This window comes from Crotalus tigris, unplaced genomic scaffold (assembly GCF_016545835.1).
Source record: "Crotalus tigris isolate CLP2741 ecotype Arizona unplaced genomic scaffold, ASM1654583v1 scf7180000024339.11422700, whole genome shotgun sequence".
Lineage (NCBI taxonomy): Eukaryota > Metazoa > Chordata > Lepidosauria > Squamata > Viperidae > Crotalus > Crotalus tigris.
Window position 1 is genome coordinate 6,144,429 of NW_024100509.1, and position 26,266 is coordinate 6,170,694.

The 26,266-nt window shown below is 37.3% G+C and overlaps 1 protein-coding gene across 13 annotated transcripts in view; it reads right to left on the reverse strand.

Moving 5' to 3' along the window:
- Positions 1-26,266, reverse strand: part of DZANK1 (double zinc ribbon and ankyrin repeat domains 1) — a 113,559-nt gene that overhangs the window by 65,209 nt on the left and 22,084 nt on the right. For 9 of the 13 annotated variants that reach the window (XR_005554629.1, XR_005554628.1, XM_039326163.1 and 6 more), the window contains exons 2-6: positions 14,580-14,707; positions 9,837-9,990; positions 6,044-6,155; positions 3,461-3,557; positions 655-779 (exon numbers count right to left, since the gene is read on the reverse strand). Coding sequence is in view for 11 of the 13 variants with exons in the window: in XM_039326163.1 (XP_039182097.1) it covers positions 655-779; positions 3,461-3,557; positions 6,044-6,155; positions 9,837-9,990; positions 14,580-14,685 (594 nt within the window). In the remaining 2 variants the exon portion in view is untranslated. Of the gene's footprint in view, positions 1-654; positions 780-3,460; positions 3,558-6,043; positions 6,156-9,836; positions 9,991-14,579; positions 14,708-18,372; positions 18,507-26,266 lie in introns of all 13 variants that reach the window. The other 4 variants (XM_039326156.1, XM_039326159.1, XM_039326158.1 and 1 more) reach the window with 4 other exon arrangements.

A 26,266-nucleotide genomic window follows, 5' to 3' on the forward strand; every position in this document is an offset into this window, starting at 1 on the left:
CTATTGTACCCTAAAATAGAGATTTTCTATAGACTGAACGTAAGTGTTGGTACATACCACACTAGGGATACATAAAATCATAGGATTTGAAATCAATAAATGCCAAAAGGAGATCCAAGAAACAGTAGCAATAGCACTTAGACATATATACCATCCCATAGTGCTTTACAACACTCTCTGGGCAGTTTATAATGTCAGCATATTGCCCCCAATAATCTGGGTCCTCATTTTACCAACCTCAGGAAGGATGAAAGGCTGAGTCAACCTTGAGCCCTGTCAGGATTGAACTCCAGGCTGTGGGCAGAATTTGCCTGCAATACTGCATTCTAACCACTGCACTACCAGAGCTCAATAAAGTATTTTCAAAACAAAATTTTAGAGAAAAGAACACTGAATTTGGAAAGACACAGAACACAGAATGCTGTAGATGTGACATTTAACTGACTATTATTTGTACTTGCCTGGTAATGACAATCTATTTATTATTAAAATGTTTTGTCAGCATTTGTGACACTTTTTTTTTAAGCAAAACAGGAATTAGTTCCAGGACAGAAGTTATATTCCTTACTTGCTACAATTCTTATCAGCCCCCCCCCCTCCGGTTTAACAGAATCTTTATTTATTTGTTAACACATTAAGAAATGATTTGATCACCTGTGACTGAGATATCAACCCAGCAGAGTTCGACTCTTGTCTAATATTTGAGACATTCAAATATTTTTTCAATGAATATGGTCCATCAACATGTAAGGACAAAGATGTTTTTTCATTCCACAAACCTAAAATAATATATACATCTTAGCCTGTTACTTTCCTACAATATATTCAAAATAGTGTAAACTTTGTCTAACACTGTATAAAGTGTAAAATTATAACAACTGTATCACATAGAAAATCTGTCATACATATGGGCAAAAATGTAACAAGCACCCAACATCCACCTCACATTTAATTTGACAATTAAAATCCCTACTTTAATATCTAATTAGGATTTTTGAAACCTTGTATATTTAGCAACAATTTGATTTTCACAAAAACTTTAATGTTGAATATTATCTAAACTGTTGAAAGTAAAGTTAAATACAAGCTGAAAGTTCTAAATGGTAGGAAAGAACATTTTTATACTTGAAAGGATATTTTAGCATCTTATAGGCAATCTATGGTGCAGTCCAGCGTTTTAGCTTAAGAGGTAATAGAAAATATATGAAAACCCAGTTAAAATTTTACTATATAATTTTCTACTTAACTGTTCAGTTGCTAAATTATTCATATTGTTTTGAAATTGCATTTCTATTTGTATAGGTACTGAGAATACATTTCAGATTCATATAATCCCATCCCATCTCTTTCCTGACTATGCTTAATGTAAAGTGTATTCACTTATTTTTGACAATAAAGTGGCCATGTCCTCAGCTAATCTATGAGTAACTTCGGGAGCTCAGAATATCAAGGTCAAAATATCTTATTTTGATCAGCTTTTCATGATATAAAACAGATGACCTCCAAGGTCCCTTCCAACATCATCATCATCATCATTATTATTTAATATAAAAGATATATCAAAAGTGGTTTTTATTTTTGAAAAGGCTACTGGACTGGAGGAGATAGAAGTTTCGCTTCCTATCCTGCAAGTTTCATCTGTTGTATTGGATGGTGTTGGAGATGGAAGGACAGTTATTGACAGTTGAGATTAATTGGGGAGTGGGAATGATAGGTTCTGACAGAATGGGTGGGGGTGGGAGAAGATTGTTCCTATGCAGTCAACTGACTTAACACTTTGTGTGGTTACTTGGGATTTTATCTGTGACCTCAGGGTCACTTGAATCAGAGAAGTGGAATCTTCTTGGAACAGTCAAAAAGACTGCATTGTAAATTGGGGATAGGTGGTGTCTTATCTCTCCGCCTCTGTTGGGAGAGGCTGCTCAATGTTAATATAAATGGCCTCTTTTACCTCTCTTTTAAAGCAATGGCCCTCTCTATCCAAAATGTGGACTTTGCTGTGTTCAAAAGAGTGACCCTTATCTTTCAAGTGTAGATGTAGCTCTGAATCTTGTCCTGATGGATTAGATCTCCTATATTGTGCCATGTGCTTGTGAAGTGATGGCTTTGTTTCACCAATGTACAGATCTGCACACGTCTCACTGCACTGTATTGCATATACTGCATTACTCAGTTTGTGTCTAGGTGTTTTATCCTTGGGGTGGACAAGTTTCTTAGTGTATTGATGGACTTAGTATACAAGTATACAAGCTTCTCCTGAGCATTTCAGACATTCCAGCAACATATGGAATGACAATGTTGCTTCATTTGTTATTCTCTTCTTTATCTGTAGTAGAAGAGCTCATGCTGGTCTTTTTTGGGATTTAATGAAGGTCCAGTTCTGAGGGATTTGTTTTTTTTCTTCCTTTCCCTCTTTACTGGTAGGCAAACTTTCAGTTCAAAGATGTAGGGTTCTGATCATTCCCATTTTGTATTCCAGTGGGTGATGAGAATTAAAATGCAAATACTGATCTGTGTTTATTTTTATCAATATAAAAGATAATATAAAATCATAAATATAGCTAGAAACAAACAGGAGGCTTAAAATTTGGTGTAATCACTGAAGATCTTGGATGTTTAATCAAGTCAAACTCTTCTTAGCAGAGTTCTATAAAATTTGTTGGTTATTAAGCAAAACATGGCAACATGGTAAGACAGTGCATCACTTTGATCAGGTAAATGATAATTGAGCTAAAAAAGAATCAACATGGCTTGGTATTGAGTTTATGATGATGTGATAAATTTGCATTGCAGATTACAAGTGACAGTAAAAAAGTAAATGGGCTGTTCTTTCAATAACTCCTAATATACAGCAAAAAAGGCACTGATTATATGGTATTTTTTGGTATCTCTCTTCCAAGATTGCAGTTTGCAGGCCATCACAACATACCAATATCTTTGGAATTTTGATATGGGGATAAGACATCTAGCAGTTTTATGACTGGGAACTCACCCAGCTAAGAATACTCAGTAGGAATTAGGATGTGCTTATTTTGTCACTCTATCTCAAATATTTGTTGTTTTTAAGGCAGGCTATGCAAATTGGAGGGAGGATGGTTCTGCGCAAGCTGCAGATGTGTGTCCTTGCCCACTGCTTGCAAAAATGGAGCAGCATGCACATGCTCTTGCCTGCTGCTTGCACAAGTGGAATTGCATACATATGCACGTGCCCACCGATTCCACAGCCCAGTCCCATGATTAAGGTTCTTCCTGGACAGGCCATATCCCTTTATTTTTAATGCATGAGGATGGAAGCCACAATAATGCAGCTTTTCCTCCAATTCTTTTTTTTTTATTTAAAGATAAAGTGATCAGCTAACACATATACTGTAGGTTTAGGCCTATGGGGAGAGTAACAAGTTTGGCTAAATTCGAAGTTATTAATCCAAAGATCTTTCACCTCTGGTTTAATAAACAGTACCTGTTAATTTATGTGCTGCACCATTCCAACTGGATTCACTTTCCATATTGACTTCTTTCTTTCTTAGCTTTAAATCAGGCAATTCACTTTCAATCTGCTAAGAAGAAAAGATGTTGATCTATCTGTATTTATGCTTTTTTTTCTAAATCCCAAGTTCAGCTTTCTACACAAATTTTAGCTATCTTGTAACAGCTGTTTAATTTGTAATGCTGATTTTTTTAAAGTGGTCATATGCACCTTCACAACATGTTATCTGAAATATTGTGAAACTGAGAATTTTTTTTAGGGTTAACCCTGTTATCTCATCCTATGTCAGGACTCAGTTAGTAGCTAGAAGATTCTAGAATCTAGACTAACTAGGTAGATTCATCTGAACAGGAGAGCAAGAATGAAGAGACTGTATAAAAGGACCTGTCATCAATAGACACTATGAAGACTAGAGATAAATCCAAGTCTTCATTTCAAGAAGGAATTACTAGAAAAGGGTATGAAAGATTGGAGTAATTTATTTGCTTGTGCAATGTTCTGTTCCAAATATTGTAGGTTTTTATGATAAGATAATATCCTGACTGTATGTCCTTGCACATGCCGCAAAGTTTCCTCATCTTCAGCTTTGCTAAAACAGCAGGATGCAGAACAAGGATTTTTTTAAAAAAAATTGTTTAAAAGGAGAATTCAGTTGAATATTACAAGCCAGGAATCCCCAACACCTGGCCATGGCCCATTACCGGGCTGCAGCCCATTCAGAACCTGGCTGTGCAAGCGTGCACACCTGCAGTATCACTTCCGTGCGCAGCAGACAAGCAAGTGTGCACAGCTCCATTTGTGTGAGTAGTGGGCGTGCATGCCTGCTGCTTGGGCAATGGATCTGCATCCCCTCTCCCTCCTGCAGGTCCACAAAACCAGAAAGGTTGGAGACGCTGTTACAAGCAACTGTTTAATGCAATCTACTTAAAACTCTGCTTTGCTGGAGATTTTCAAACAGAAGGTGAATAGCCACCTGTCAGTGATGGTTTAGTGATTTCTAGTACTAAACAGAGGGATTGGATTGGATGTTGTTCCATTGTTTACATACTGTAATTTCATGGATTTAACTGAGCTCCTTGAGATAATTTAGGAGTCTGGCAGCATGTTTTTTGATAGCACCTTTTCAGTCTAATCAAATTTATTGGAAGGTACAAATTTATGTGAACTACAGCTCATTTCTATATCTGTTTGCAGTAGCTAAACCGATATGGAGATTGAAATGAATGATGACAGAAAAAAAGGGGGGACGAGAGGATAGATATTTAACTACATATGAGAAAGATAGATTATGAGAGAGAGAGAGAGAGAGAGAGAGAGAGACAGACAGACAGACAGAGAGTGACAGACCAAGGACAGTTATATAAAAACAGATATAATCATTCCACAGCCAGTTATAATGAAAAGTGATATAGTCTTGATCTCATGCATTACAAATAGATTTTTACTTACAGAACCCAACTAAGTGAAGAATGGAAGAAAATAGCAGCTTGACAAATTGTCAGCCCCACTATGTAGATCAAACCAAGAAATTACCACCACCAGAAGACTAAAATTACTTTTATTAATATTGGCTATAGAAACATAATGTTGCAAGTCTGTGCTTTACTCTCCACCACAATCCCTTCTATATTATGTGAATTAGTGAAGTATGAAAGGGTAAGTCAAGACCTGTTCTCTTTCATTCAGTTCTATTTGAGTAGAGTAGCCATCCAAAAAAGGGGAATTCCTTGGATGGTTACTCTAATCAATTAGAATTTAGATAACCAACTGTCTGGAATGTTTTATTTGAATTCCTGTAAATAGCATGGGGTTGCACTTGATGACCTAAGTGCTTTCCAAATATAAAATTCTATGGCAGTAAGTTTAAACATGTACAACATCATTTCAGTCAAAGAATGTGCTGGAAATCGCCATCAGTTGAAGGGATTTTAGGTCATGTTCTTACAAACATAAGAGGCCATTAGCTCAAAAGTAGCAATGTTCCAAACATCCTGATTATAAAAGTGAATTAAAAAGAGAAAGCAAATAAAAAAAATAGTTCAAAGAACAGAATATAAAAGAAAAATTAAAAAAAAGATGCTGAACATTATCAATTCAATGGCAGTTGGAAAAGAACCCCTTGGTCATTCAAAGGGGGGGGAGTTTTTTTTAAACTGTGGAGAACTGAAGAACTATATTGGGCTTGACTAAGGTAGAACTGCAGAACTGAAGACAATATTCTACATTGGGCTTCACTAAGGCAGAGTGGAGCAGGATAATTATCAAACTGGTAATGAAAATATGGCTTAAATCCTATGGGCTAATGTGGGTAGCTAGAAGAAAACGTATTTGTAAGTTTCAAGGAAGAAAGTAATTTAAGCAAAACTTGCTCAGTAAGTACGAAGTCTCAAAGCCCATTTAAACAGAAGATTTCTGATATTATTGTTAGTGACTCTGTTTCCAAATCCCTGATTTCTTTTAACAATAATAATGGATATATACACAGGAGCAAAATGATCATATTATACCAGTATTAGAACACATTACAATAGATTTTTCAAATCTTACAAAAATTACCTTTCTAGTGAGACAATTCAGGAAATTCTCATCTTTATCAAGGTCATGAGGGTCTGAAGTTGCATGTTCTACTACAAATACTTTTGTTACAATGGCACTTTCTCTGTAATCTCTGTAATTTAAGAATCAAATATTATTCTTTCTTTTTATTACTGTAGGCTGCCTAAAGTAGCTCCATGGTGGTTTAGGTAGCAAATAAGTTTAACAAAATAAATAAATTAGACAAGACCTATATAATGTATAGCCTAAAAAAGAACAGCACTTCAGTCACATATAAGTAACTTAACAGAGATGACAAACCTTATTTTTTTATTGGCTCTCTAATATTACATAATTAAAAAAAATGGTAAAGACAGTCTCAAATTGAAATTGGTTTTCTTGGCAAATATAAAATGGTGGCTTGCCATTGCCTTCTTCTAATTATTTATAGCTCAAGAATTTCCTGGTAATCTCCTATTTATTGACTTAGCTCTTGAGTCCTGACAAAGCAACTATCAGCTGCTGAGAATGGCACAGATAAAACAAATAAACTAATATGTTTAATATCTTAACATATTTATAACTAACCTTTTGATTTACTACAACCGCATAGAATGGAATAAAAACTTTATAGTCACTTTAAATGTAGACTAATCAGCATGCATTAAAATGAAATTTCGTTGCATTCAGCTCTCAGAAAATACCATTATGCATATACTCATATACACACACATATGACACAGAGAAACATCACAGTCTAGTTCAAATGTATACATATACATGACAGATGGCATAAGGAACAAAGCTGTTACAGAATCTAGTAGTTCTGCTCTAAATATTTTGAAATCTCCTCCCAGAGGGTAGCAACACAACCAGACCATGAAGTGGGTGTGTGGGGTCTCTAACAATGCTTTGAGCTCTAAGTATATAGTGCTTATAAGCAGTATCCTGAATCACAGAAAGTGAGCTTCCTATAATCTTCTCAGCTCTCTTTACCACTCTCTTAACTACATTTTTAAATATCATCATTCAAGTTATTACCATGTTTGCATTATACAGTATAATAAGTGTGATTTAGCGTTAATCATGGATAAAGTACTAACCCATCAAAATCACTCTAGAACAATGGTTCTCAACCTTTTTAATGCCGTGACCCCCTACCGGTCATAAGTCGAGGACTACCCAACTGGTCGTAAGTCGAGGACTACCCAACCGGTCGTAAGTCGAGGACTTTCCCTGCCCGGGAGTGACGCGCATGCGTGGTGCCGCCCCCTGTGCCGGCCAAGGCGTAGCTGGCAAGCAGCAGATGGCGCAGGCCGACCACCGGCTGGCCCACCAGCTGGCCCAGCCCAAGGGAGGTAAGGCACCCGCCAGGCCCCACGCACGCTAGCAACCCTCCCTGCAGCCGCCGGCCTCCCACCTCCCACCCCTGGCCCTCTTTTACTTACATTTTTAGTAGTTGCTCAGCAGGGAGGGGTGGAAAGTTCCAGACAGCTCACCTTCGCTGCAGACAACTTGCAGCACCGTTTGCAGAATGGGACTTTTGGCGGGCTCAGCAGGGCAGAGACAGCCTGGACAATTCCTATTGGCTTTTGAAAGCCAATAGAATTAGACTCTATTCAAGAGAGTCTATTCTATTGGCTTTCAAAAGCCAATAGAATAAAAGGGAGTAGCACAGCTAAGGAAAAGGGGGAAAAAATGGCGGACTGCGTTGTTTGGCGACCCCCGTGAAATGGTCGTTCGACCCCAAATGGGGTCCCGACCCACAGGTTGAGAACCGCTGCTCTAGATAATACAGCATACTACTGTATAGCTGACTCCAACTTGCCAATTTCTTTCTTTGGGTGATATCCCAGCCCCCTTTATAGTGGATGCTCAGTAGGCAATCTTTTTTCCAAAACAAATGCAGAACAAATATAGAAGGCTTGACTGAGATCAAGGTTAATGCACATGGAATGGAGTAAGTCTCCCTATCACCACCTTGTGTCCAGATTCATATCCCACCACATCTGTGGGTTTGAAAACAAAACTAAATCAGCAAAGATACTGCTGCAGGAGTAGCTCAACTATATAATTGCTCCTCCTCTCATGTTCTGTACCCAGAGTCTGCTGGAAGGGGGAATTATTAGGAAAACATAAACAAAATCATGGCCAGTGGTTTTAGTTAAAGTGTACCATAAAGTGAAATGATCTAAATTCAGTTGGCAAAAAAGTTTAAGAAGCTTCTTTTGAAAGACAAAGAGAAGAGATTGTGTAAAGTTCACGACAGACAAAAAAAGAGTAAAATATAAATCCTTTTTTTTAAAGACTTCTGGATTGCCATTTTTCAGAATAAAAGTCTGTCTCAAAACACAACCCTGAATTATAAGACTAGATAGGATTTACATACTATACTTGTTTGGCATTGCTAAGGTGAAGACAAAAATACTACTATTTCATCAAAAAGAATGAAAACTTCCAGAAAAATGCAAATTGAACAACAGATCTGAAAAATCATGTTTTAATTATGACATATATAGGTGATTAGCACTTTTGTAATTGTTCCTATAAAAATTATTATTCTAACATAGACTTTAAGAAATCTTGATGTTATCGTTGATACCTACTATAAGTAACAGGGGTTAACAAAATATAGAATCAGAAAGTAGCATCAATAATCAGTAAGGAAAATTTCTACAAAATAGCAATTTAGCAATAAGGCTTTGTGTATTAACATAGGGTGATCAGGCAAAGAATATTTTACGGAAATGATTTCCTATGAGCACCACTACATGTATACACATTCTTCTTCCAATATAGTAAAACCACCCTTACTAAATATCTCTTCCATAAAAAGCGAAACAAATTATGCATGTCAAAAATCTCATTTCTAAGCTCTGAACAAAGGAAAACTCAGTTCTACATTTATTCAAAGTAGGAATTACAAGTCCTCGAGATACAACTGTAATGGAGCCTTCCCATTATAGTGGCACGTTGCAAGGCCCTTAAGCTAAACGGTCTTGTTTAATAACACTTACCCCTGCTCTCCCTGATGTGGCCATTAAATAAATTTGTGGATTGTTAAATAGAGCTCAAGGTTCCTCAGGGGTCCCTAGCCCACCCAAAGCCTCCCCCACTACCTGAGACAGCCTGTCCTCTGCTTCCCATCTCTTGAGTCCCCATACTTCTTTTCCCACTCCCACTGAGGTCCTGCAGGCCTTAAGTCCACTTTCCACCCCACCAGGCCAAACACCCTTCTCATCACTTACCGTTTAAAGGTCTTCCAGAGAATTGGGATGGATTGCTTCATCGCACTGAAAACACTTCGGCCACTGAAAACATTGCAGCCACTTCTGGAATTGTGCCATGTAGCTGAGGGACCAAGCAACCTATTCTGCTTCGCTAACATGGTCTGCTCAGCCTTTCAGAGATTTCTATTTCTGTAGCGTTGTGCAGATCCCATTAAGGCAGCAATCACTCCATTTTGCTGCCTTAATGCGTAGCACTTCACAAAACTTCTGAAAGGATGAATGGCCTGCCCTTCTTCTGCAACATGAGGTCTGGAAAACTTCAAAAGGTAAGTATGCGATGGGGGATAGGCATGTGAAGAGCAGCCCCAAGCACTGCAGTTTCCTGGAGGGAAGGGACGGGGAGAGAGAGGCAGGGAACATTACAGCATCCCTGTGGTCAGTTGTAAAGGTGAATGATGATGGGGGCACTGCAGCGGCCATAACTTCAAAACAAGGGCATATATAGCTTGGGTGGACGTCTTTCAATAGCCATAAAGTGACTGTTCATATTTCGAAGACTACCTGTACATAGTGAAGATACTTACTTTGTAACTGCCAATGCCTTGATGGTTATTTTCCCAGGTGGTAATGTAATTGGTTCCTTATACTTAAAAGTATTATGATGTCTATAATCAAACTTCTTAAAATATTGTGGTTTACTTCCATCAATAGTAAAATGTATGGTCACATCACGTGTATCTGAAAGACAGTAATAAGGAAATCCACATCATCTCTTTCAATAAGACATTATACATTCATTTACAAAAACAAAAAACAGGGCAAACATTTATGTCACAGATGTCCAAAAATAAGGTAACTAACTGTCCTCCTTTAGGGAGGACAGTCCTCCTTTTGTGAGTTCTGTCCTCCCTCGAAAAGTGTCCTCCTACGTGTCCTTCTTTTCAATATTTGAAAACTAATCTGCAGGGCTTTTTTTTTCCTCATAGAACGCTCAGAACGGCGTTCCGACACCTTTTTTGATGTTTTTTTTTTCAACTTTTGCATGAGCTGGGCTACTCCCCTATTGGCTTTTGAAAGCCAATAGGAATTGCTGCTGAGCACGCCAAAACACCCGGCTGGCAAACTTTGCACATGTAAGTTGTCTGCAGCGAAGGCGGATTGGCAGGAACATTGCACCCCTCCCTGCTACCCAACTACACCATCTCCTAGTTCAGTGGTTCTCAACCTTTTTAATGCCGCGACCCCAACCGGTCGTAAGTTGAGGACTACTCAACCGGTCGTAAGTTGAGGACTACTCAACTGCGCAGCACCGTTTGCAGAATGGGACTTTTGGCGGGTTCAGCAGGGCAGAGACAGCCTGGACAATTCCTATTGGCTTTTAAAAGCCAATAGAATTAGACTCTATTCAAGAGAGGCTATTCTATTGGCTTTCAAAAGCCAATAGAATAAAAGGGAGTAGCACAGCTAAGGAAAAGGGGGGAAAAATGGCGGACTGCGTTGTTTGGTGACCCCTGTGAAATGGTCGTTTGACCCCAAATGGGCTCCCGACCCACAGGTTGAGAATCACTGTCCTAGTTAGTCCTGAAGATACCTGGAGGAGACTGGAGTGGCGACGCCATGGTAACTTTTTCTTGATCTTCGGCCCTGCTAGGGCAGTAATAGCTGTGGGCACAAGAGGAAGGGGCAGTGGGGCTGCTGTGGGCGGGAATGTGAGGGGCAGTAGTGGCTGGCTGCCCCCCAATACTGTAGGAGCCGCAGGGCCTGCTCTACAGTACACGGGGCTGTGCAGGGTGGGTGGTGATGTGGCGGGGCGGCTGCAGGTGGGGTGTGTTGACAGAGGGCTGTCCCGCGGGGCTGGAGCTGGTGCAGCTGGTGCTTTGGGAGCCGTGGGACCCGCTCTACACAGCAGGGCAGCAGTGTTGGTGGGGCGGCTGCGGGCGGGGGCGCGGCATGTAAGCATAATTACAATATAAAATGTTATTGTTGCAAATAGTTTTTATTATGCATTTATTATATTATAGTGTATTCTGTATTATTGTTGCAATGAATAAAATGTTTCTTTTATTTACGATATTTTTTTCTTCAATTTATTTGTGTCCTCCTTTTCATTGTAAAAAAGTTGGTCACCTTACCAAAAAGGAAAAGAAATTATAGGCTTTGGAAAATAGTTTGGAAAATATAGGAGACCTTACTAGAAAGTTAAGCATTTGCTAAATAATAATGTCTGTAATAATACCTAGAGACAATGTGGTGTAGTGGTTAAGGCATCAGGATAGTTTTCTTGACAAGATTTTTTTAGAATTGGCTTGCAATTTTCTCCTTCTTAGGGCTAAGAGAGAATGACTGGCTCAGAGTAATCCAGCTGGGTTTGTACCTGAAGATGAACTAGAACTCACAGTCTCTCAGTTGGTTGTCTGTTGCCTTCACTACTGTGTCAAACTAGCTTTCTTATGAAGATACGAGGTTATAAAAATTCTGTCTATTTCTGTGTAAAACCAATACATTCCAAAAGTATTTTAGGGTAGAGATGCTTTTCTTTTTTAATCGCCTTCCTGTGAATTGGCAAATTGATAGCTTTTCTTCTACTAATGAAGAAGCCTACAGATGGTTGTTCCAACAACAATGTCCTGAATCTTTATCAGTCTGGGATCATTGCATATAATGAGATTGTAATTCTTCCTTTTGTACTATATAAAAAAATAGCTGATTTTGGAAAAAAATAACCCAAAACAAATATCAGCAACACTGAAAAAGGCAAACAAGTATGACTTTAAGGGTATAGAAAACATATTTAATGAAAGGCTGTATCATGCAGTTAATATTGACTGAGAATTCTGTGAACTGTTGGACAAGCCATCACATATGAAGGTATGTTATTTTTGATACAGTTTCCAATATAATGAAGAAATGGCTTTTCTGACTTTAAAAGTAGATGCAATTTAATCTACAGAGTCTTCATTTTGCCTTTAATTATAATGGCATATATTATTTGGACACTGAAACAATGGTTTTTCTGTGAAAGACAAGGGGTAAGATGACCCTTATGGTAACAACCATATTTGTTTTATTTGTAGGCAACCCTACAATGTGCGCTGTATAGGTCCATTTTTTTTTAACCTCAGAGCCTGCTACCAATTTTGCTCCTCTATATGTCCTAAAGTTTGACTAACATAATCTGTGTAAAAGATATTAATTATTTCTAATGTTTAGAAAGAAATCTTAAAATTGATTTTCTATTTGTAATACATTATATAATATGGCATATCTATAGCACTGCTTGGACTGACATCCTGTTCAACTGGAAGATGTAAGTTCACAGTCAAATTTGAACAGAAAGGCAAACTAGTTCTACCTTGATTTGTGGAACTCCACAAGAATTTATTTTGTCCATTCACCATCAGGGTTTGGGGGGGTATGGTGTCATCTCTATGTAGCTGACATTTCTCCTTTTCATTACATCCAAAATGGCCTATTGAAATTCTATGTATTTTAATAGTAATTTTATTAAAAATTACAATTTCAACAATAAAAAACTAATACAACCTAAAAAAAGATGCTGAAAAAATAGAAAACAAATAAGAAACTTAAAAGAAATATATAAATGACTTTCCACTTCATCACAAATATAAACAATTTTAGAAACTTATCACCTCTTCTTAAAATACAACAACCTCTTCTTCCTACATCCCATATCCTATCTAGAAACACATCCTTAAAACATCATTTTAGTCCAGATCCATAAAAAGTTCATTATGAGCTATCAGTGATAAAAACATATCTATTTTAACTTTGATCAAATAAACCAACTTTATATTCCTTTATTTAACTTTCAACATCTTGATCATTAGTCCCTTCAAATAATATTCTAGAACTTGATTCCCTCCCCCATTTTTTTCCTTTGTACTCACAAAATTCTTCAGATTTTTAACAAGCCTCTTTTATAAATCCAATATAGGAAAATTGTCCAGGTCAGTCTCTTGGTTTATTATCTTTATATCTCTTTTAATTATTGATTTAGTTATTTTAATTATTCATCAGCCAATTTCTTTTGTATGCCCAGTGTTGCATCTTTTTTCATAACTTTGTTGTATCTTGTGATTTTTAAATCCACTTTCAGATCAGTCTTAGTCTTGCCTAGTAAAACTTGTTCTTTTTTTAATAACATCTTTTAAATCCAGTCTCTCTATAGAGACAGACATTCTTAAAATTAACTTTTGGGTCCATTGTTTAAAAATACTTTTCAAAACATTAAATGTTAAAGTATTTTGCTCCATTCTGTATTAATAAGTAAAATTTAAGTGTTCTTTTTATTGTAATTTTTAGTTCCTTCTAATTTCCTGTAGTCCAACCTTCAAAGTCTCATTCTATTGTGTTTTTAAAAGAGAATTCAACAAAGGCATTTTCTCATGAGAATAATTTTTATAATTATTTTCAAAATCTTATTTCAAATCCATATGGACCCTTAATTCCTTAGTAATTTTTTGAAATCAAAACCTTAACCACCCCTTTGTTGCTTATTCCAGAAAGATTTTTCCTCTAGAGGCCTTTGAATTCCCGACAACCCAATTATCTGTTTCACTGGTTTTATCCAATGGTTTCTAAAAGCAGACTCTCTTACTTATTCTCTAAGAATCTTCTGTCAGTTTCATAAAAATCTTCAGATCATAATTTTACATCATGTTATTTTCTGTCCTTGTTTTAGTGTTTTCAATATCATTGCTGAGTTGTTGGAGCGGTTGTTTGGTTTTACAATAATATTTTACGATATTAATGTTTATTTAGTATTACTCAGAAATCTTTAAATGAAATATTTGAAATAAGTATAAAGTTGTGTGTATGTGTATCAGGCCTGCCATCTTCAGCATCTTTTGCTTTGCTGGCATCCTGCCATAAAATGTAAGGGATGAGAGAGGCAATTGGGAAAGTAAGGAATGGGCATGGGAATGAGAAGGAAAAGAGGGGGGATGACAGGGTGACAAGAACCAGACGTGTTGATCTGGATGATACCAGCTGATCAAAGATGAAGCCTGAGAACAGTATGTGAATCTATAACAGAGAGGCACCAACCTTCAAAACCATTCCCAAAACATTAAAAAGAGATTTTATTGGACACTGACAGACTGGCCAAGGGGGGAGGCCCAATGGGAAAGGAAAAATTGTAATATTTGTGTGGGAATACTCAGATCCAGCTTTGCTTTAGCTGTAACCACTTGACTTTAGTAAAAGAAGCTTTCACTTCAAGAAACGGAGTCAACAGTGTGAATCAGGGCCAAGCTGACATGTATATGCAAATAACTTCAGCATATGTTCTCACATAGTAAACATACCTGATTTCATTTCAACAAGAGTATTTGTATCTATTTCATGTTTTGCTCTGCTACTTGAAATTCGAAGTGGTATAATCTGAGGTGTTAAAATAGATCCAGCAGTCATTATTTCACCAAAAATTAGGTTTCTAAAGAACGAAAAGCAACATATTTTAAACATATCAATATAATCATAACTAAATACATAAATCTATCCATTAAAGTCAGTAGCCATTCCATGATCCTTTTCATATGCACCAGGACAGTACCTAGTTACATAGTCATTGTTACTTGCTTTTGTTCATGTTGGAAACACCTAAGGCGCTTCCTAGTTGAAAGGATTAACCCAGAGGTCACCAGCCTTTCTCAACTGGCAGACCGAACCATCTTCCCCCCTCCCCTTCCGTAGAATAGCAGAACCCTCAGCAAGAAATAAAAAGAAATAAAATAGATCTCTCCCCTCCCAAGTATAGGAATGAGTTCTGACATTCTTGATGCAAGATTGTATAAAGGAAAATTGCAATATTTAGTGCAGTGGAAGGGATATCCATTTTCAAAAGCCACCTGGGTGAAGTGTACTGATGTGAAAACTGACAGACTTATACATAAATTTTATGATAAACATCCGAACAAACCAAGGGGGGATTCTTAACTTTTGGTCTTTTGTTTGATTTGCAGGATTTCTTCTTTCTTTTAAGGGGAGCCAAATGTCAACAACGTGACAAACTGAACTGAAGCCATTTTCATTTTGTCTTTGTTGCCACATTTTAGTTTAGAGATGTTAGATGAAGGAAGAGGGGTGGGGGATGTGTAGTTTTCAGTTAGCCAAAACAATTTATATGTGTGAAAATCAAGGTCAGTGCTGATAACATTTTGGCGGGCTGGAGAGCTGGGAGGAGAGCCCGTGTTTTGTAACAATTGGTGAATGTGATTTATGACAGCAATTTGGGGTGGGAATTGCAATAGTGTCTTTGTAACCAAGAGGAGGGGATTTTTAGTCTTGGGTTCACCTACATAAGTGCTGATATTTTATTTCCTAAATAAAATATTCTCTAAGGAAGAAAGTTTTTTCTTGAAGTTCTTTTAAACGGTTTTCATCTATTGGAACCATGACATTTTATTTGGCACAGTTGTTTTTAATTATCTTGTTCATTTTTATGTGTTCACAAATATGTCTATTTTTTGTTTATTTTGACCTGCATTCCTGTTCTATCTCCCATGGTGCTTTTGATAAGTTGGACTTTTTCCCCCTTTAGCATGAAGATAGATGCAAAGAAAGAATTAACCACTTTCTCCCTACTGCCCATTACTATCTTGCTAACTTTTCCCATTAATGGACCTATCGTTTCCTTGATTATATTATTCTTTACATATTGAAAGAATTGTTTTGGTTATTTTTAGCATTTATTGCAAGTCTTAATTCATTCTGAGCTTTAGTTTTTCTGCTTCCAACCTTGCAGATTCAGACTACATTTTGATGTTCTCTTCTAATTATGTGTCCCTCTTTCCATTTTTTATACTTTTCCTTTTTGTCCCTCAGTTTGTCAGTGAGCTCTTTATGCAACCATGCTGGTTTTAACTGGGGCCTTTCGCCTCCCCCCCCCTTTTCTCTCTGGTACTGTGTTTCATTGGGCTTTTTATAATCTCATTTTTTCATGTCTCAAGCATCATGAATTGTTTTTCTCTTTAGGATTCCCATCCACAGAATCCTTCTAATCTCTTAAGTTTATTGAAGTTGGTTCTCTTGAACTCTAAAACACTAGTTTGATTTTGTTCAATTAGCTATGCCTGCATTATGTTGAATTCTAGTATGATATGTTCATTCCCCAAAGTTCCTACAACTTTCACCTCTTTAATCATTTCATGCCTATTAGTATGAATAAAGTATTAGTCAAACTAATATGACTAATATGAATATAGCTGACCTTCCAATTCCCTCCTCTACCTTTTGGATGACAAAATTGCCAGATAGGTATGTCTGATCTCAATGTTTGATCAGACATGCAACTTATTTGATCTTCCACTTGCTGCAGAGTTAGTTTCCCACTTAATGTCAGGGTAGTTAAAGTCCCGCATTACTATAGTGTATTTCCTGCACACCTTAGCAAACTGATTAGCAAAAATCTATTTCCTCTGCTTGGTTGGGTACCCTGTAATATATGCCTATAGCAATGTCATTTCTTTTTCCTCTAACATTCACCCAAATGCATTCAAGAAGGTTTTCTTCCTTGGTTTTGTGTATTTTTCTACACGTATTGATTTCTTACATGTAATACAACTCTTCTTTTTTGTTGGATCTGTTTCTATCAGGTCCCCTTTTGGGTGGCCTGCCATTCTGTTGGAGGGGGGAGGAGGAAGTTCCGGGGGAGCATTCTTTGCAAAATTTGGGTGAAGTTCAATGGAGACTCCCAGCAGCTGGAATTCTTCCTGGCCCATGTCCTGACCTACATGCAGGAATATGGACCAGAAATCCCCAACGAGGGTGCCAAGAGGCAGTGTGTCATACTGGCATTGGAAGGAGCAGCAGTTTATTGGATGGTGATTCTCCACAATGCAAATGCCTCTGAACTGAGGAACTTCGATTGTTCATGACAGTGCTCCGCTGCCGTTTTGAGGATCCCCTTGCTATCAAGAAAAGCAAGAGACTGCATTAAAACAGTAAGGGAGAGATGTAGAGCTGAGGAGGAGTACAGAGAGGAGTTCCACAACCGGGCATGCCAACTTGACTAGCCAGAAAATATCCTTGTCAGCTGTTTTAAAGATGAGTTGAATGATGAACTGTACAACACTTATGTGGCAAGGAGGCCCCCTGCAACTCTACATAACTGGCATGTGGTAGCTGAGGAAGTAGAGATCGACCAAACCTGAAATAAATACTGCGCAGCAAGGTCCTGGAAAAGACCCCCTCCAGAGAAAAGGGAAATGACCAAACCCCAAATTTCACAAGGCAGATCCACCACCTGCTTTAAATGTGGCCAGGAAGGGCACCAAGCAGCAGAATGTAAAACTGGCCATCCAGCCAAGAAAACAAGCCCAAACCTCATGGGAAAACTCACCAAGGTGCAGCCACAAGTCAAAGAAACAGCACTGGAAGGAATGGAGATTATGGAGTTCACCCCATTGCCCAAAAGAGCAAAGGGAACTCCGACCCCACCAGATGACGACCAGAGATTAACGGACACTGACTCCAACAACGACCCCCTGGTAAATGACCTGGTCATCCCAGTCACTGTTCCTATAGAACTGAGTTTCCCTGAGTCAGGATTGAAAGCTAATCTAAGATCCCTACTAGACTCAGGCTACACTAGATGCTTGGTAAATCCAGCATTGGTCGAGAAACTGGGAATCCAGCTGAGCCAGTTAAAGGTCTCGGTAAATCCAGCATTGGTCAAGAAACTGGGAATCCAACTGAGCCAGTTAAAGGTCCCAGTGGCATTCTGTCAACTGGACATATCTGTCATGGGAGGCATTCCAGCGACTTTTGCCACCGTACCTATAGTCTTGAGCTTCATAGTAGCCCCTGGGATGGAAAGACCCCTAGTCCTAGGGCTATCCTGGCTAAAAAAAAAATGGAACCCTGACATGAATTGGAGAAAAGGACTGTCAAAGTTTCAAATAAATTGCTCCTCCCGGGCCTAAGGGAAACTTACAAAGGTGAGAACTCCGAAGCCAAACTAAAGGCTGTTATGCAAGGGAAGGACCTCCCTTGCATATTGCTCCAAGGAATACTGAGATCTCAGAGATATGTTTAGAGAAGAGGGCTCGGATGTACTTCCTCCCCATAGACCTAGTGACTGTGCTATAGAAATCCTACCTGGTGTCAAACTGCCAAAGCCAAAGCTATACTTAATGACACGCAGAGAGCTGGAGGAATTGCAATTGTTCATTGATAAAAACCTAGCCTGAAGCTTCATTCAACCAGCATGATCCTGGGTTGCAGCTCAAGTCCTGTTTGGAGAAAAGAAGAATGGAACCCTTCATCTATGTGTGGACTAAAGAGGGCTAAACACAGTGTGTATAGAGAATGTTTACCCCCGGCCTCTGATGAAACACATGCTAGCCCACCTGGTCAAGGACAAAAACTTTACTAAATTGGACTTGCAGGAGGCATATTATCATGTAAAGGTCAGAGAGGGGGACAAGTGGAAAACCTTGTTCAATTGCCTGCTGAGTTCACATTCAACTAATCCATAGGTGCAAAGTTGTTATGGGAACCGGAGCTGATAAGGGACGGTTCTCAGGCACTTCACTGGATCTCACAATGGAGTAGAGATAAGGCACATTCCTTTCCCTTTTTCACACCCAAAGAGATACATCAAAATTTAGAGGGAACAAAGTAGAGGAAATACATCCATAAGCCCTCTTCCAACAGAGCAAAGCCTCTCCCCTTCCATTAGAATGGCAGAGTCCTAAAAGAAACATTGAAGGGGTTTCTGACATGCTGCCCCCTTAAAAAAATGAGAAGTCTGCCTGGAGATAGAAAATAATAAAATAGGAATGAAAAAGAGAAAAATAAGTTACTCAGGTTTGTCAAGATAACGAACAGGAAAACGTTTGAGCAGTTTGGGGGGCTCTAACATGTTTCTTATGAACCCATTTGTTTTGGGAGGCTGGGAGATCTTTCCAGGCAACTTGGTACTGCTTAGCCCCATGATATTTGGCTGAATCTTCTTTAATTTCAAAGTGTTGCTCACCTTCTACCATGGTGGGTAGAGGTGCAGGGGGAGCTGCTGGCCTTAAAGGCAAGGTTATTTCAGGTTTTAACTGGCTGCAGTAGAATGTGGGGTGGATTTGCCTTAAAGGTTTTGGGAGTTCCAATTCCACTATGACAGGGTTTATGGTGTGTTTTTTTTATTGAAAGTTTTTTAAATTTTACAAAACAAATCTCCTCCCCAAACCCCCCTACCCTCCCATACCCTCCCCCATCTCCCCAAACCCTCCCCCAACCTTCCCAGAGCTGAGTACAGGCTTAATTAAAATTTTTCAGAAAAAGAAAAGAAAAACTTAAAACACATATAAATCCTAAACAAATCTAAATACATTAAATTAAATAGGTTATCTTCTCTAAAAAATAATAATTGCAATCATTAAACACATTATAATATACTCTAAACATTTTCTAGTATCATACTTATATTATTATCCATCATTCTGTATAAACTCCCTCCAAAACACAAATTTAAACATTACTTTCTTTGAATATCTATACCTACAATATAAAATCTAATCTCTCCCTCTTTCTTTATCCTAGAACACAAAAATAAACATATAAACCTTCATTATACCATTAAAACTAAATACTCTTTGAATACTTAAATTAAATACTTAAACTTCTTATCTTTCATTCAATCTCCATAATCTTTTCTCCTATCAAAAAAAAAAAAAACTTAAAAGACATATAAATCCTAAACAAATCTAGGTACATTTAATTAAACAAGTTATCTTCTCTTAAAAATAATAATAATAATAATAATAATAATAATAATAATAATAATAATAATAATAATAAACAACCCAATCATTAAACACATTATAATATACTCTGAACCTTTTCATATCATACTTATGTTATTATCCATCATTCTTTATAAACTCCCTCCAAAACATAAATTTGAACATTACTTAAAACATTAGAATTCCCTTATACACATTTAAATCTTTACCAATAACAAATTCCATCCACAATAAACACATCCCTTATCAGTCTCTCTTGTCCATAAACCTCAAAAGAAGTGCTTTGAAAACTGCCCTTAAAGCTAACTCCAAAAAGTTTGTAAATCTTGCTTCTCCCACAGACTCAGTACTCTTTTGAATACTTAAACTAAGTACTTAAACTTAAACTTCTTATCTAGAATTTTCATTCGATCTCCATCCTTGTCAGTCTCTCTTATCCATAAATCTCGAAAGAAGTGCTTTGAAATCTGCCCTTAAAGGTAGCTCCAAAAAGTTTATAAATCCTGCTTCTCCCGCAGACTCAGGAGCCAATACTTGTGAAGCTTCCTTAAACTCCTTCTTCTGTTGCTCTTTTTCTTTACGATTATATGTTGCACGAGTTGTCCTCTGCTCCTTCATCTCGACTTGTTGAGGCCCCTCAAACTGAGATTTCCCATTTTTCATTAATATAGGCTCTTCAGACTGCAATTCTACCCGTAAAGGTTGCTCCGAAAAATTTATAAATCCTACTTCTCCCGCAGATTCAGAAACCAATAGTTGTGAGGCTTAACGATTATATGTTGCACAGGTTATCCTCTGCTCCTCCATCTCAACTTGTTGAGGCCCCTCAAACTGAGGTTTCTAATTTTCATAAGTATAGGCTCTTCAGACTGCAATTCTACCTTCTTTTCTTCCAAAGCTTTAAACTTAATAGATGGCGATGAACATACCCCCAGGACCGAAGTATAAAAGTCTTTTGCTTGAGAAACAGTATTAAGTCTATAACATATCCCCAGGTAATTCACCACCATTCCAATCGGAACATCCCATCTGAACAAGATTCGTCTCTTTTTAAGTTCATCTGCTAAAAAAGCAAACTCCTTTCTTCTTCTTAAAATTTTAGATGGGATCTCCTTTAGAATTATAACATCTTTTGAAGCAATTTGAAATCTCTTCTTATAAAAAGCTTATATAATTTCGTTGCGCAGGGATCTTTTCCCAAAGTAAATTACCACATCTCTTGGCAAATTCTTTTGCACTGCCACCACAGAGTTAACTCTAAATAATTTTTCAATTTCACTAAGTATTTCCTCTTTTTCTTTATTCAAAATCACAGCAAAGTCCTTTGCAACCATCTCTCTCAGATCTCCTTGCACAGACTCTCCCAAACCTCTGATTCTTAAGGCATATTCCATTTGTCTATATTGAAGCATAAGAATCTCATTTTCCGGCTTCCGGTGGATCTGCGCGGGCAATGGCGGCTACTTTGTAGCCGTCCTCCTGGGTAAGTGTAATGAATCGCTATGAACAGCGGACATCAGCTGTTCAGCGGTTCAAAATCCCCCTCCCGGGCAAAGGGGGGGGGAAGAGGGTTGTCTGAATAGTGGTAGAGCCACTTACGCACCCCCAATATTTTTTGGGGGTGTGTGAAAGGAGTGCTCCCACGGAGTTCAGACTGTCTCCGCTTCCCAGCTGCTTTTGTCCCTAGGGACAAAACAAGCCGTTGCAACCACCTCCGCGTTTAAAGAGATCTGGTGAGTTTTTTTAGAAGCGGACAGAGTTGACTATAGGATTTAACTTTTGCTTTTTTTGACTTTATATGGATTTTGTTTAAAGATTTATTTTTACGTTTATATTCCCTCTTTTTACTTTTTGCTGAAAGGGAAAGTAAAATGGCGATCGGCAGACTTTCCGGCGTTTTTTCTATTTTTTTAAGCATTTTTGGTGTTTCTTTTTTTCCCTTTCCTTTTTTCTTTTTTGTTTTTTTTATGATAGGAATGGAGTGTTAGTATTATTATTTTTGTTTAATTTTTGTGTTTTATATTTTGTACTTTTTGGTACTTTTAAAAAATGGAATGGATTTTTTCTATTTAATTTTTTTTTTCTTCTCCTCCTTTTTCTTTTTCTTTTTTGAACTCCTTTTTTATTTTTATTTTATCATAACGATCCCCTTTTGAAGGATTTTCTTTTGAATTTATGGAGCTAATTTCTTATTTTTCTTGCTTAATTCCTGCAATTTTTAAGAAGGAGTAAAGTTTTTTTTTAAGATGGCTCCAAAGCGTCCAGTAATCTCTACAGCTTCCAAGGTGACTTCTTCTTCGGTGTTATCATCAGGGCAACAATCTAAATTAATAGTTTCACCTTCTTCCTTGCCACAGTCAACAATGGTGAAGGACTTGCAAGATATGATGGGAAATGTTATACTTCAAATTAGGGGAGAAATGAAAGAGATTTTAGAGGAAAATAATAAGACTTTGAAGCAAGAGATAGTTTTGACTTTAAAAGGAGTTGCCTCTGTTCTTGAAAAGTTGAATTCTCGCGTAGAAGAGGTAGTAGAAAAAGTGGAATTGATGGAGGAAAAATTTGAAAGTATGGAAAAAGAGATGAAAAACTTTCAAGATGAGATTCATATGCTTCAATATAAACAAATGGAATATGCCTTAAGAATCAGAGGTTTACATGAGTCTGTACAAGGAGATTTGAGAGAGATGGTGGCAAAGGACTTTGCTGTGAATCTGAATAGAGAAGAAGAGGAAATACTTAGTGGAATTGATCAGACATTTAGAGTTAACTCTGTGGTGGCAGAGCAAAAGAATTTGCCAAGAGATGTGGTAATTTACTTTGGGAAAAGATCCCTGCGCAATGAAATTATACAAGCCTTTTATAAGAAGAGGTTTCAAATTGCTTCACAAGATGTTATAATTTTAAAGGAGATCCCACCAAAAATTTTAAGAAGAAGAAAGGAGTTTGCTTTTTTAGCAGACGAACTTAAAAAGAGACAAATTTTGTTTAGATGGGATGTTCCGACTGGAATGGTGGTGAGCTACCTGGGGATACGTTATAGTCTTAATACTGTTTCTAAAGCAAAAGATTTTTATACTTCGGTCCTGGGGGTATGCTCATCGTCACCTACTACGCTTAAAGCTTTGGAAGAAAAAAAGGCAGAATTGCAGTTTGAGGGGCCCCAACAAGTAGAGATGGAGGAGCAGAAGACAACCTGTGCAACATATAATTGTAAAGAAAAGGATCAACAGAAGAAGTTTAAGGAAGTTCCACAAGTATTGGTTTCTGAATCTGAGGGAGAAGTAGGATTTATAAATTCTTTGGAGCAACCTTTAATGCCAGAATTGCAGTCTGAAGAGTCTATATTAATTAAAAATGGGAGGCATCAACAAGTAGAGATGGACGAGCAGAAGATAACCTATGCAATATATAACTGTAAAGAAAAGGATCAACAGAAGAAGCTCAAGGAAGTTCCACAAGAGATGAAAGACCAGAAGACAACTTGTCCAACATATAAACGTAAAGAAAAGGAGGTTGAGGAAGCTTCACAGGTATTGGTTCCTGAGACTTGTGTAACGTATAAATGTAAAGAAAAAGTAACATATAAACGTAAAGAGAAAGACCAACAGAAGAAGGAGGTTGAGGAAGCTTCACAGGTATTGGTTCCTGAGTTTGTGGGAGAACCAGGACTTACAAATTTTTTGGAGCGATCTTCAAGGGCAGATTTTAACGCATTTCTTTTGATGCTTATGGGCAAGAGAGACTGATAAGGATTGTGTTTATAGTGGACGTAACCGGTTATTGGACAGAAGATTATGGAGACTGAATGAAAATTTTAGATAAGAAGTTTAAGTTTAAGTAATAGGTTTGGAGTATATTATAATGTCTTCAATGTTTGGGTTTTTTTAAATTATTATTATTATTATTTTTTTAAGATGCAATTTGTTATTGGTAAAGATGTATATTACAATGTGTTTAAGATAGTATTTGTTATTGGTAAAGATTTAAATGCGTATAAGGGGATCTTAATGTTTTAAGTTTTAAGTTTTAAGTAATGTTCAAATTTGTGTCTTGGAGGGAGTTTATAAAGAATGATGGAATATAAGTATGACATGAAAAGGTTTAGAGTAGTGTTTTGTTTCAATGGTATAATGAAAGTTTATATATTTATTTTTTTGTTTTATGATAAAGAAAGAGGGAGAGATTAGATTTATATAGATGTATAGATGTTCAAAGAAAGTAATGTTTAAATTTGTGTCTTGGAGGGAGTTTATACAGAATGATGAATAATATTATAAGTATGATGTTAGAAAATGTTTAGAGTATATTATAATGTGTTTAAGGACTGTAATTATTATTTTTTTAGAGAAGATAACCTATTTAATTTAAGGTATTTAGATTTGTTTAGGATTTATATGTGTTTTAAGTTTTTCTTTTCTTTTTTTTGAAAAAATTTAACTAAGCCTGTACTCAACTCTGGGAAGGTTGGGGGAGGGTTTGGGAGGTTTGGGGAGGGGGGGAGGGTATGGGAGGGTGGGGGGGTTTCGGGGAGGGGATTTGTTTTGTAAAATTTAAAAAATTTTCAATTAAAAAAAAAAGAATCTCATTTTCCATTTCTTTTTCCATGCTTTCAAATTTTCCCTCCATCAATTCCACTTTTTCTGCTACCTCTTCTACATGAGAATTCAGCTTTTCAAGAACAGAGGCAACTCCTTTTAGAGCCAAAACTATCTCTTGCCTCAAAATCTTATTATTTTCCTCTAAAATCTCTTTCATTTCTGCCCTAATTTGAGATATAACATTTCCCATAATATCTTGCAAATCCTTCACAATTATTGGCTGTACCAAGGAAGAGGGTGAAGCTATTGATTTAGGTTGTTGCACTGATGATAACACTGAAGAAGAAACCACCTTAGGAGCTGTAGGAATTACTGGACGCTTTGGAGCCATCTTAAAAAAAATCTTTACTCCTTCTTAAAAATTACAAAAATTAAGCAAAAGAAAAAGAGAGATTAAGTCCAAAAAAATTCAAAAAATCCATCAAAAGGAGATCATTATAACAAAAAGATACTGAATGCTTTGGAGCCATCTTAGAAAAATCTTTACTCCTTCTTAAAAGTTACAAAAATTAAACAAAAGAAAAAGAGAGATTAACTCCAAAAAATCAAAAAAATCCTTCAAAAGGAGATCATTATAATAAAAAGAAAGGAGTTAAAAAAAGAAAAGGGAAGAAGAAAAAAATAATTAAATAGAAAAAATCCATTCCATTTTTTTAAAAGTACAAAAAGCAAAACAAAGAAGTTAAACAAAAATAATAATGCTTCTAAAATCCAAACCCAACATCAAAATCAAATCCACATTCCGTTCCAATTATTAAAAAAAAAAGGAAAAGGATAAAAAAAAACACAAAAAAGCCTGCCGATCGCCATTCTACCTTCCCAAAGGAAAAAAAAAACCCGAAAGGCTTGCCGATCGCCATTTTACTTTCCCTTTCAACAAAAGGAAAAAAATAAAAAGAGGGAATATAAAAGTAAAAGTAAATCTTTAAACTTAAAATCCAAATAAAATCAAAGAAAGCAAAAGCTAAATCCTCTACTCAGCTCTGTCCGCCTCTAAAAAAAACTCACCAGATCACTTTAATCGCGGAGGTGGTTGCAGCGGCTTGTTTTGTCCCTAGGGACAAAAGCAGCTGGGAAGCGGAGACAGTCTGAACTCCGTGGGAGCACTCCTCTCACCCCCCCAAAAAAGCCTTGGGGGTGCATGAGAATGGCTCTAGCACTATTCAGACAACCCTCTTTCCCCCCCCCTTTGCCCGGGAGGGGGATTTTGAACCGCTGAACAGCTGATGGCCGCTGTTCGTAGCGATTCAAACACTTACCCAGGAGGACGGCTACAAAGTAGCCGCCATCGCGCGCGCAGATCCACCGGAAGTCTGGGTTTATGGTGTGTTTTATTGGGAATGGACCCACAAATAATTTATTCAGTAATGACTGAAGGAACCTAGTAGACAGGTATACCCGGTCCCCTACTTTGAACTGTTTAGGTTCCATTCTTTTCTTGTCTGCCTGCACCTTATAAGCTACTCTGGCTTCATCTAAGGCTTTTCTGACTACGGGCCAAGTGTTTTGCAACTGCTTAATCCATTCCTTAAGGAAAGGGATGGTGGGCTCATTGTTTGGCAATTTGGGCATGGGGTTGAAAACTTGCCCTGTGGCTACTTGAAAAGGAGTGACCCCTGTGCTAGAGTGTATGCTACTTCAGCAAATGGCAGG